The sequence below is a fragment of the Eriocheir sinensis genome, chromosome 66, assembly GCF_024679095.1.
Source record: "Eriocheir sinensis breed Jianghai 21 chromosome 66, ASM2467909v1, whole genome shotgun sequence".
In the NCBI taxonomy this organism is placed as follows: domain Eukaryota; kingdom Metazoa; phylum Arthropoda; class Malacostraca; order Decapoda; family Varunidae; genus Eriocheir; species Eriocheir sinensis.
This window is the reverse complement of record NC_066574.1, coordinates 5,038,843-5,051,627: the sequence shown is the minus strand read 5'-3', so window position 1 is coordinate 5,051,627 and position 12,785 is coordinate 5,038,843. Positions and strand designations below refer to the sequence as shown.

The 12,785-nt window shown below is 44.7% G+C and overlaps 1 protein-coding gene across 1 annotated transcript in view; it reads left to right on the top strand.

Moving 5' to 3' along the window:
- LOC126987761 (protein grainyhead-like) overlaps positions 1-12,785 on the top strand; it is a 387,307-nt gene that overhangs the window by 369,349 nt on the left and 5,173 nt on the right. Inside the window, exons 10-15 of the mRNA XM_050845053.1 lie at positions 2,566-2,622; positions 7,358-7,471; positions 8,346-8,525; positions 9,234-9,280; positions 10,693-10,995; positions 12,470-12,680. Of these exons, the coding sequence (XP_050701010.1) occupies positions 2,566-2,622; positions 7,358-7,471; positions 8,346-8,525; positions 9,234-9,280; positions 10,693-10,995; positions 12,470-12,680 (912 nt within the window). The remainder of the gene's footprint in view (positions 1-2,565; positions 2,623-7,357; positions 7,472-8,345; positions 8,526-9,233; positions 9,281-10,692; positions 10,996-12,469; positions 12,681-12,785) is intronic.

The following is a 12,785-nucleotide window of genomic DNA, read 5'->3' as shown; positions in this document are numbered from 1 at the left end:
CTCTCTCTCTCCCTATAACCCTCCCTTCACCCTTTCACCCTTCACCCTTCACCTCACCTGTTAATTCACCGCACCTTAGTTTCATACATGTCTCTAACACTTCTCTCTCTCTCTCTCTCTCTCTCGCGGTTAACTCTAATATATCGATGAGCGTTTTAATATTTATGTTAAGTTTCCGATAGTTTTTTTTTTATGTCGAGTAAGTTTTTTTTTTATATACGCTTGATTGACTCACTTTAATCTCCTTTCATTATTATTCTTTGTTTAATCATTTCCTCGGCGATTTATTTTTTTTAGTTTCTCATTACTTTTTTCTCTTTTTTTTTTAACTTCGATCTATTAAGCAATGTGTGCAGTACGTTTTTTTTTTTACTCTCTCTCTCTCTCTCTCTCTCTCTCTCTCTCTCTCTCTCTCTCTCTCTCTCTCTCTCTCTCTCTCTCTCTCTCTCTCTCTCTCAACAACAAAGACAACAAAGACAACAAAGAGTAGTGATTGACGGATTTAACTCAGAGTGGGCGCCTGTCACTAGTGGCGTCCCTCAGGGCTCGGTCCTTGGCCCAGTGCTCTTCATTATTTACATCAACGACGTGGATGTTGGAGTCAATAACCGCATTAGTAAATTTGCAGACGACACAAAGATTGGTAACTCGGTTCTCACTGACGAAGACAGGCAAAGCCTCCAAGAGGATTTGCACAAAATTTCAGCTTGGTCGGATAGATGGGAGATGCCCTTTAACGTAGACAAGTGCCAGGTCCTTCAAGTTGGAACGAGGAATAAGAAGTTCGAATACGAAATGCGCGGCGTTAAACTCAAAAGCGTTCAATGCGTCAAAGACTTGGGGGTCAAAATCGCGTCAAACCTCAAATTCTCACAGCAATGCATCGATGCAGCAAATAAAGCGAACAGAATGTTGGGCTTCATTAAAAGAAACTTTGTATTCAAGAATAAAGATGTAATACTCCCGCTCTACAACAGTTTAGTCAGACCCCACTTGGAATATGCGGTACAGTTTTGGTCCCCCCACCTTGCAAAGGATATTGCTAAATTAGAAGGTGTTCAGCGTCGGGCAACGAAAATGATCCCTTCCTTGCGCAACAAATCCTACGAAGAAAGGCTTTCTATCCTTAACATGTTCTCTCTTGAGAAACGTCGCCTCCGAGGAAAATTGATCGAATGTTTTAAAATACTTAATGGTTTCACGAATGTAGACAGATCAACATTGTTTTTGATCGATGACAGTCTGCGCACGAGGAACAATGGCGTAAAACTCAGATGTAGACAAGTAAATTCAGATTGCACCAAATTTTTCTTCACCAACGTTGTAGTGCGAGAATGGAATAAGCTTCCACCATCAGTGGTCCAGTGTAACACGATTGACTCCTTCAAAAATAAGCTCGACCGTCACTTCCTTCAACTTAATATCAACTAGAGTAGAAATGCAACGTTTTGGAGTCTTCTGATTAATGTAAAATCACTTAGGTTTAAGGACAGACCACCAAGTCTGGACCATGGGGTCTGTGTGGTCTGATTTTCTATGTAAATCTATGTAAATCTCTCTCTCAATAAATGTTGCAATACTTTAATGAGATGTAAGACAGACTTTTTCCCCCTCTCTTACCTCCGCCGATCTTGCCCATTTTCGGTTGAGGAGAATAAGATTGACAGTATTTTAATAATTCCTAACACTAATATATATATATTTACTCGATAAACAGAAGGCACGGAGCAGAATCATTGACGTCTGGTATTTAACTTTCTACTGCACCAACATGCGAATCAGGAGCACTAGCCGGAGGGGATGAGAGAGAGAGAGAGAGAGAGAGAGAGAGAGAGAGAGAGAGAGAGAGAGAGAGAGAGAGAGAGAGAGAGAGAGAGAGAGAGAGAGAGAGAGAGAGAGAGAGAGAGACGCAGACACAGACAGACAGACAGACAGACAGACAAACGGAAAGAAAGAAAGAAAGGAAAAGGAAAGTAAGAAAAAGGAAGAAACAATGAACGAAAAGAAAAAAGAAGAAAAAAAGAAAAAAAAGAAAGAATGAATGAATGAAAGAAAAAAACAAGAAAAGAAAAAAAGAAAAACAAAGACAAAGAGAACAGGAAAGACAAACAGACAGAGAAAAAGACAGAAAAAAAAAGAAAGAGAAACAGACAGACAAACCGACAGAAAAAAAAAACACGTAAAAACTCTTAAGTAGGAATCGTACCCCGGAGACCAAGCAAGACAGCGCTGTAAGGAAGGGCGTGAGGGGGCAGGGAAGGGAATGGACGGTCACTTAAAGAAGACATACGAATCCATCCGCGGGTCGTTTGCAAGAGAAACCCGAGATCAGGCAACTACAGGAGAGTGAATGTGTGTGTGTGTGTGTGTGTGTGTGTGTGTGTGTGTGTGTGTGTGTGTGTGTGTGTGTGTGTGTGTGTGTGTGTGTGTGTGTGTGTGTTGTTATTCCCTGAGATACGTATACTAACGCTTTACCCCTTGAATGTGTGTGTTTCTGTTTGTGTGTGTGTGTGCCTCATTTTCTGGTCCTCGTCTAACATCCCGCCTCCTCTTTCTCCTCCTCAGATCAACGTGGCCATCCAGTGCCTGAGTACAGACTTCAGCAGCCAGAAAGGAGTCAAGGTGGGTTCTGTGTGGGCTGTTCTTGTTCCTCCTCTCCCTTCCCTTCCTCTTCGTCTCGTCTCTATCCCTGTTCTCTTCTCGTTAAGCATGTCTTGAATATTTTGATTTTGTTATATATCTTCTCTTTGTTGTTGATGCCGTTATGCCCTTCATCATGTTTATGTATACGAGACTGAAGATTTTAAAAGTATATCAGGTTAGTGAAAAAAAAAATTTGGTTAAGTACACGTATTTGGCAAACTTATTTTATTCCATGAGTTAAAACGTTCATTGTGTCGAACGAATGATTATAGTGCTACATCATATAGATTATAGACCGTATATATACACGCACAGTGGTGGTAGTAATAGTAGTAGTAGTAGTAGAAGAAGAATTTGTTACTGTTTTAGTAGTAATGGTACAAGTTGCTATTCTTGTCGTTGATGTCAGTTTGGCAGTAGTCCAGTAGTTGTAGATTTCGTGGAAGTAGTAATAGTTGCAGCACAAATAGTAGTAGTAGTAGTAAGGTTATTAGTAGTACTGTAATAGGAGAAATAGAGACGGTAAGAGAAATAAAAAAATCGTAATAATTTCTGTGGAAGTACTAATAGTTGCAGCACTAATAGTAATAGTATTAGTAAGGTTATTAGTAGTAGTGTAATAGAAGTAGAGACGGTAAGATAAATAAAAAAGAGTAACAATATCAGTAGTAAAAGTAGCACACATGTAGCCATCAGTAATACAACATGACAACAACCCCCGCCGCCACCCCTAACCTTTTCTGCCGCCCTCGCCTCTCCGCCCCACCCCTCACCCCGCCGCTCCCATCCGACACGGTACACGAAATGATCACTCGGTCGGGGGCACTAATCACTATAATTTGGGTCAAGACTTTAGCCGAGAGTGTTTCCTGTGTAGCATAAATACCAGAGGATGTAAGGCACGTCGGGTGGCAGGCGGGATAATGTATATTTGTTTATAGGTAGGTAGGTGAGTCTAGTCAACCAAAAAGTGTGTATCTACCTGTCTTTCCCAGCGCTTTGATCATCACGAAGACCTAAACCGTGTCATTGATCTCACTCTAGGCTTTGATTTTTACATATGGTTTTAGTAAGTGTTGTTTTGCGAGCCATTCCAGCGTTCATAAGGTGTTTGTTGTGGATATTTTTTTTTTATTTGTTTGTTTATTTCATTCATTTATTTGTTTAGGCATTTATTTATTAAGTGAGTTAGTTTGTTACATATTTATTGTATTTTGTATTTTGTATTTGTGTGTGTGTGTGTGTGTGTGTGTGTGTGTGTGTGTGTGTGTGTGTGTGTGTGTGTGTGAATGAGGGCATCGTGGCCTTGGACTTTTTTATACGTACGTTTATGGAGAGAGAGAGAGAGAGAGAGAGAGAGAGAGAGAGAGAGAGAGAGAGAGAGAGAGAGAGAGAGAGAGAGAGAGAGAGAGAGAGAGAGAGAGAGAGAGAGAATAATAATGACAGCTATGATAATTATGTAAAAGACTCGTATCAGTTGAGAGATAGACAGGACGCAGACTGGTAGCAAACTGATGCTTGTATCCTCGACTTTTATTGCATTTAAACTTAACCTTTTTTTTATATACGAGAATTAGTTTGTCTTTAAATACCAGTGCAATAAAGACCACACGAGGAACTTGGTAAATGTTTAGTTCTCTCTAGCTTTTCGTGTGTGTGTGTGTGTGTGTGTGTGTTAGTGTCTGTGTCCTTGTCATTTGTCTTCCCTGTCTGTCTCTCTGTCTCCTTATCTGATCGCTTGTCTGTCATCATGTCAGTTTGTCCATCTAGGCTTCTGTTGCGTCTTGCGAACTAAAAATATCATGAAGTCAAATATCAGATAAAAAATGGAATTAAAAAACATGCACCTAAAGCCTGATCCTACTCTCTTATGACTAACTCTCTACAGCACTTTCCTTTAATATCCTCCTATCATTTATTTATTCTCGTCTCCTCCTTTTATCTCTTCTTGCTCCTGCTCTTCAACCTCCTCGTCCTCCTACGTATTTCTCTATTTCCATCTTCTATTCCTCCTGCTCCTCAAAGTCTGCCATTTCTCTCTTTCCATCCTTTCCTATCTCTCTCATCTTCCTCGTCCGCCTTTCTTCCTCCTTAACTCGCTAGCTTATCTTTCCTGCAGTCGTTACCTGGAGGCTCGCATCCGTCAGGGCGCAGCAGACGGAGTGCATTCAGACTGACGGGAGATATTATTTAAACATGAGAGATTATATTCAAATCAGGCCGCAGGAACGTGGTGTCTGCGGTGAGGGATGAGTGCAGCTTCCCAAAGTATTAATCAATCATACAGTGCAGGCTTCAAGAGGGTATGAGAGAGAGAGAGAGAGAGAGAGAGAGAGAGAGAGAGAGAGAGAGAGAGAGAGAGAGAGAGAGAGAGAGAGAGAGAGAGAGAGAGAGAGAGAGAGAGAGAGAGAGAGAGAGAGAGAGAGAGAGAGAGAGAGAGAGAGAGAGAGAGAGAGAGAGAGAGAGAGAGAGAGAGAGATTGAACACACACACACACACACACACACACACACACACACACACACATTGGAGTCAACGCTTCCGGAATCATTCCCAAAACTGTCTTCTTCTTGTTCGATCATCTTCCTTACCTCCTCCTCCTCCTCCTCCTCCCCTTTTACCTCTTTTTTGTCACTTCTCCATTTAAAAAGAGAAAGCAGAGAAAGTCACGCGTCGGGGCTATAAAGGGAGGGAGGAACGGGAAGGGAAGGGAAGGGAAGGGGAGGGACGGTAACGGGAGGAAGGGAACGAATTGACACTACCTCTGGGCATGGACGGTGGTGCCCTCTGGTGGGGGAAGCTAGATGAGGGTGACTTGACTACTACTACTACTACTACTACTACTACTACTACTACTACTACTACTACTACTCTTATTGGGGAAAGCAGAGTGGATCGATGACAATGGAACTCATGCTTACACACTCTCTCCTTCATTCTCTTATTTTTTAGCTCTCTACAGTCCTCTTTAAATAAATCTAAATCTCCTCTCTCCTATGTATCTTCGTCTACTCCTCCTACTCCTCCTCTGCCTGCTCCTGCTCATCCTTTTCCTCTTGTTTCTTCATTTCCTTGTAATCCTTCTCCTCCTCCTCCTCCTCATCCTATTTATCGTCGACTCAGTGTTTGCCACGTTGAAGAATCGAACAAGTGTGCAAATGTGCTTGGTGAGTGATGGAAGGCCAGTCCGCCAGCCCCAATCATGCACGGCTATTGCTCAGTGGCAGGAAGATTAAACTTAAGTGAGAGTTACGTTGCTAAATGTTGTAGCCGGTGAGAAGCGACAAAAAAAAAGGGTTAATCCTATCAAATTTTATGAGATGTGCGATAAGGCGGCGCTCGTCAGTTACCGCACGACTCGTAAAAGAGAATGGGAAAGTATCTAAAAGGTGTCGTGGCGTCATCTCTCTCTCACGGGGGTGGGGGGGGGGAGTCTTGTTAGAGGCAGGTTTGCGGGGAGTCCATTATAGCAGTGATAGAGATAAGTTAACTGTGCGGCGAGACACTCTCCCCAAGACTTAGCATTTGTGCGTCTGGTAAGAAAAAAAAGAGTTGATGAGGCAAATCGCTTTCCACTCCTTCATTTTCCTCGTTGTGGTCTGAGTGGTGTGAGGCGTTTGCGTGTGATGGACGGCTTCTTAAAACGCCTACAGGATTTTTTTTATATATATGTAATGAAGGGCGTAAAACAAAAAGAAAAATATGTTAGCAAATAATTTTAAATGGTGAGACTTAGAAGAGAAATATCATGCAGCAGACTATTTTTTTTTGTTACTCAGAGGTGTGTGTGTAGGAAGGAGGGAGGTATTGTGTGTGTGTGTGTGTGTGTGTGTGTGTGTGTGTGTGTGTGTGTGTGTGTGGCTTTCCCAAATGTAGTCGTCAATACCTTTCTACTGACCTGGTCTTTATCAATCTATTTCCGGTATATTAATCTACATTGTGTGTGTGTATATATAGCTCAGCCAACAAGCTTACCTATAGTTGGTCTCATAAACATGTATACTCCACCCGATTTTGAACTCTCTTTTGGCCATTTTTCTCTACTTTTATATAAAGGAGCAATTCTTAGCGATCTTTTTTTGTTTTCATTTATTTTTGCCCTTGAGCTGCTTCCTTTACTGTAAAAAAAAAAAAGATCACTCACTCTGCTCCCCTTCTAGTCCGGGTGATTCAAGCTACTCCATGTTTTATTTGTCAGGTTTTTTTTCACATTTAATTATTATTGATTTTATATTTATCACTCATACTCATATAGTTGTCCACTCTCATATCCGCCATGTACTGACAACCACTCTGACTAAAGCTCTTGTAGTTAGACATGACTTGTGGTGCCTGAAAACATGTCTAGCTTACCACCATTCATCCCTGGCCCCCTGGCACCCAACAGTTGTCTTTGAGTCCGAAATAACCTTTCATATACCCGTGTTAATATAAATGTATACCTATCCCTCCTATATGATAGTCACTTGTAAATTTCATATGTATACCCAGTTGACACCACAATCATACATACCTAATTGGACCCCACGTTTATACTATTCTGACGCGACCCTGAGAAGCTGCCTATAACTTACATTTGTTTACACACCTGACATCATGGCCATATCCACATTTACTCACGTGTCTGATGTACTGACATAACCCTGAGACACGGCGTGAGCGGCTCAGGGTCGTGGCTGCCCCCCTCTCTTCACTCGGTGCCTCTGACCCGTAGCGTGTGTTCCAGGGCCTGCCGCTGCACATCCAGGTCGACACCTACGAGGACCCGAGGGACACGGCGACCCTCGTGCACCGCGGCTACTGCCAGATCAAGGTGTTCTGCGACAAGGTAAGACGGAGAGAGAGAGAGAGAGAGAGAGAGAGAGAGAGAGAGAGAGAGAGAGGGAGAGAGAGAGAGAGAGAGAGAGAGAGAGAGAGAGAGAGAGAGAGAGAGAGAGAGAGAGAGAGAGAGAGAGAGAGAGAGAGAGAGAGAGAGAGAGAGAGAGAGAGAGAGAGAGAGAGAGAGAGAGAGAGAGAGAGAGAGAGAGAGAGAGAGAGAGAGAGAGAGAGAGAGAGAGAGAGAGAGAGAGAGAGAGAGATTGCATTTGCTACTTTGCACTTTGCTGGTAAATGATTAGTGAGCAATTAAAAGAACTAGTATTTGAAGACCTTTTTTTAATTTGAGTTCATTTAATATTCTTTTATTAAATGTTTGCAGTGTAGTAGAGTAGGTTATGAAACAATTGAATACTATGAATACTGTTTTTTTTTCAACTTTCTTTTCTTCTTTTAGCTTTCTTTAAATATCTATACTATACTTCCTTCCACTTCTCATCATTGCAGAAGAGTAGGTTATGAAACAAATGAATACTATGAATATAATTTTTTTCCGCCTTTCTTTTCTCCTTTAAGCTTTCTTTTAATTGTCTCCATCCAGTCTTCTAGCACTTCTTCCTTCCATTTCTCATAAACTATCCTCATTCTTGTTGTTCTCCATGTTGCTCCCTCGTGTGCTGCCCCTCCTTCCCTTTTCCTTTCTTTTCTATCCTGTCCTACCACACGTAGATCACTAGTAGTAGCGGTAGTAAACAGACACCCTCGCCATAGACCGACAGGCCTTCTGGTGTCTGTTCTTCCTATGTATTCCTATGTATTCCTTCACCATAGCCCATCCCTGTTCACACACTCTCAGCCTCACCTCCTTTCATCTTTACCCACTGAAGGGCGCGGAAAGGAAGACCCGGGATGAGGAGCGGCGCGCGGCCAAGAGGCGAATGGCAGCTACGACTCGCAAGAAGTACGAGGATCTTTATCACCCGCCCTGCGACCGGTCTGAGTTCTATTCCATGATGGACCTCGCCAAGCCCCCCGTGCTCTTCACCCCCGCCGATGACTTGGAGAAGGTGATTATTGGAGCTGGATTTTGTTGTGCTGTCCTGGTTTTGGAATTAGTCTTTTTACCGTGTTTCTTTCTCTGTATTGCTGTTTTTTTGTTGTTGTTTTTGTTTTAAGGGAATTATTTTTTTGCCTAAACCTTACCTAGTTACTTTCTCTGTATTGCTGTTTTTGTTGTTGTTTTTGTTTTAAGGGAATTATTTTTTGCCTAAACCTTACCTAGTTACTTTCTCTGTATTGCTGTTTTTGTTGTTTCTTTGTTTTAAGTGAATTATTTTTGCCTAAACCTCACTTGATTATCACTAGTTAAGAGAAAGTGTTACTGTTGATAAGGAAATAAGAGGTCGTGGTTTTTTTTTTAAGTCTTTGAACTCACTAATTAATTTCCTACATTACTGAAAGGTGATCCTAAAGACATCACTCAATTACCTTCTCTTAGTCACTTCATTTAGCACGTCAACATCTATCATTGTTTATCCTTTCATTCATATCAGTCCATTCTTTCATCCATTCAAGCATCCATACCTCTTTCGCCATTACCCATCAAGACATCCGTTTATCTGTCCATTCATCCGTCGAACCATCCATTCAATAATTCCTACTTTTCTTCCTCCTCCTCTCCTCCTCCTCCTCTTCCTTCTCTTCATCATCATCATTATCACCGTCATCATTCCTCCTCGTCCTCGTCCCCCTCTCACGCCCCGTCTCTCCCTCAGATGCCCATGGAGCTTCAAGGTTTCTACAGCCACGACTCAGACAACGGGCAAGTATCCACTCCACCTCACAGTACTGGAGAGAGAGAGAGAGAGAGAGAGAGAGAGAGAGAGAGAGAGAGAGAGAGAGAGAGAGAGAGAGATCATAAGTCATCGTTTTATATATGATTCAAGTTCGGGGTGAGGTACATTTACATTAGTTAGCCCTATTTTCCGTAAGGCAGATCCCCAAGTCCACCCTGCAGAATGTGGTTTGGTCCTGGCTGTAGTTGATCATTCCCCTGTACCTCATGTTCCTTGTTAACCGTTCAAACCTTCCCACTCCTTCCTTCCTCTGTCCCCTCCCAGTGGCACCTGCATGATGCATGTTAGCACGATAAGTGACGGCCAGCCATTCTCCGGGCCGCCGCCGCCGCCGCCCGGAGAAAACGGCTGTGCAGTGGTAGACTCAGTTGTTGAGGGTGTTCACGAGCGCTGGGAGTGGCAGTCTTAGTAATCAAACATGCTTCTGCCTGTGCTTTAAAGGTCATCAATACTATGTGTAATATGACAAGATTGGATGTTACTTTAAGATTGTATAACCTGCAAATTCATGGAGCTTTCTTATACTAGGGGTCCAGTGGTGTGTTTGCCATGTCTCAGAGCCCAGGCAGTGGTACACTTAGCTTGGACATTAATGTTTCCTTATGTTTCCTCTGTACTCTAGATCATTTGGGTGACGCAGAGCTCTGTAGGCCCTACCTTCTCCCCCTCTTCCCCCACCTGGGTGCTAGGTCTGCTCCTGCCGGAGATCTATTAGTAATTTATTTGTCTATTCATTGATTTGCATTAGATAAGTTGCTGATGTTCATAAAAATAATACCAGTCGACATCCGAGTTGTCGTGCGTCCATCGAAATCAGTTTGTTTAGTCATTCACTAAGTCTGAGCTTGAGGAGGCTGTGCTGTGCTCTGGTGGAGCGTGGACTTTGTCCTTTGAACAGCACCTTTTGCGGATAAGCTTTCTGCACATGTTTTCACAAAACATGCCCCATCCTGTCAATAACTGTCAGTCTGTGGTTACCGGCATCCTAATTACAGTACAATTCAATGAGATGCCGTTAACGTCGCATTTTAGCAGTCACGCACGATCCCCTCGCCCTGGGAGGAGTGTCGTCGTGGTTATCCCTTCAGAGCGGCTTCACTCAGCACCAGTGAACACTTCACATCGGCTGTGTTACTGTAACAACACAGCATTGCTGCGTCCTCTACTCGAAATAATCAATGTACACAGTCATAACGAAAATTAATAACTAAAGATTGAATATAACACTCAGTGTTTAACTTATAACTTGTCTCCCGGCGATGGAAATGGAGCTTCAAAAATAGTTGAGTGCGTCTCCGGCTGAGCGTCCAGGTGAAGTGAAATGAGGGGCGAGGAGGTGGAGACGAGGCGTATGGTGACGTGTGTTCTACCCCCCCAGTGGCTGCAGCGTTGGCGTGCCGGGGGCTGTGGGAGTGGAATGTTCGTCCCCCTCCGACCTCTCTCCCCAGCACGGCTTCCCCACCACCCCAGGGCGCTGCATGTCCCCTCCTCCGCACAGCCTCGACCCCCCACCCCCACCACCTCCTCTTCCCCCGCCTCCTCCACCCTCTGCCACCATCCTGTCCACCACCACAACCATCACCCAGTTAGCGCCTCTGCAGGTTCCCCCGGCCACCGCCGTGTCGCCAAAAGCCAACAGCAGTAGCTACAAGTTCCACTACAGCTTCCCACAGCCCTATGGGTAAGACACGCGTCAGTCACCCGCACCCACCTAGACTGAGACCCTCATCCCTGACCTCTCCCCAGTCTCTATGTGCTACCTCACAGTCAGTCAATATCAGACACCTCTCCCCTCCACGGATGCCAGCACCCACACAGAGCGGGAGCAAATATCCACGATTCTGTTATGTGTTGTACTCGTCCGTCCGCTCGCCTTTATGTACCCAGAGACACTCCCCCCTCATCCTTGCCTTCTGTGTCCTGCTCACCCATCCTCACACCAGACATCCAGATCCTTCACGCTCTGCCCCACCCTTGCCCGTGACCACGAATAAGACATGTAACATCAGACTAAACAGCAGCCTCCCTTCCTTCACGCTGAAAACTGTTCCTGTCCTGTCTGTCCTCTGATTGCCGCCACGCTTCCAGGACCCCCCCACTCATTGACACCTTCCTCCTGTCCCTCAGCAGTGCCTTGTTTACCAATGCCAGCCACCACCACGAAAATTTTCTAGACTAATGCACCTTTTACTGCAATTTCCGCTCTCAAGTTGTTAAGTAGTGTTATTTGAATCTTTTACATTATTATAAAGAAAAATCATATAGTCTAATTAGTTATTAAGTGGGAATAAAGCAACGCGTGGAGTCAACACAGACGCTTGCAAACCATGAGCAACCCACTCACCACTCTGCTCTCTCCTCCCCTTAGCTGGCTTGTAGGAGCTCAGGTAAGTTCTCTTTGCATGCCTTAGCTTGAAGGACTGAGGTTTCCATTGGGCTTTCACATAGTAGCGGAAACTCTTTGAGGGAAACTGGCCGTAGCTAAACTTGAGCTCAGATAAACCGTACCTTCGTAGCAGCCATGTATGAAATAAGTGCATCTATACCTGACACGTGTACTCATGTGCGTGTGTCCTGCTGTGGTCCACGTCACTCCTTCCCACCTTCACTGTTGACTGTCCCACACCTGTCACCTGTGTTCGTGTTCACGCTTTGAGTTGTGGTTCGTTGTTGGGTGAGTGAGATGTGCTTCATGTGTTGGTTTGGAGGAGGAAGGTGGTCTTCAGAGAGGCAGGCAGCAAGGCAGGGAAGTGAGGCGTCGGCTCAACCATTCACTTGTGGGTCCTCGAGTCATCAATTTATACATAGGAATTATATCAACAATATTTTAAGGTTAATGTTAATGAGGATTCTTACACCTCTGCTAAATGCATTGCCAACCTCCCCCCCCCCCCCCCCTCGTTTCCTTCACTGTATTGATTGGTTTTGCCTTGGAGTGCCGTCACGTCACTGTCTCACTCCTTGTATCGTAGTAAGTTAGTATTGTGCCGTGGCCGTGAGTGCAACACAAAGACGGCCAGACGCTCACATACCCCGGCCCACAGTCACCTACTGAGGAGACTTGCCTTGCCCATCCCTTCCCTCCCTGTCATCATGCCATGTCTCCACCCTATCGCTCACCTGTCCCCGCTCACCTGTGCACCTCTCCACCTCAGGGACCCGCCGAGGAAGGAGCTGTGCGGCGCCGGGCTGTCTAACGGGTCCATGGACAGCCCCATGGCGGATGTGTTCTCGCACGTATCCAAGCGGTCCCGCCTGACGCCGCCCCTCACCGAGCGCCTCATGCTGTACGTGCGTCAGGACGGCGAGGACGTGTACACGCCGCTCCACCTCGTGCCGCCTAGCATCATCGGCCTTCGCACCGCGGTAAGTCATGGTCGAGGCCAAGTGTTGTGAAATGTGTGTTGTTCTGTGCGTAGGGTGCGACCACCTTGCTTAGTGCGCCGCTGTAACATTGTATCAATGAATTTA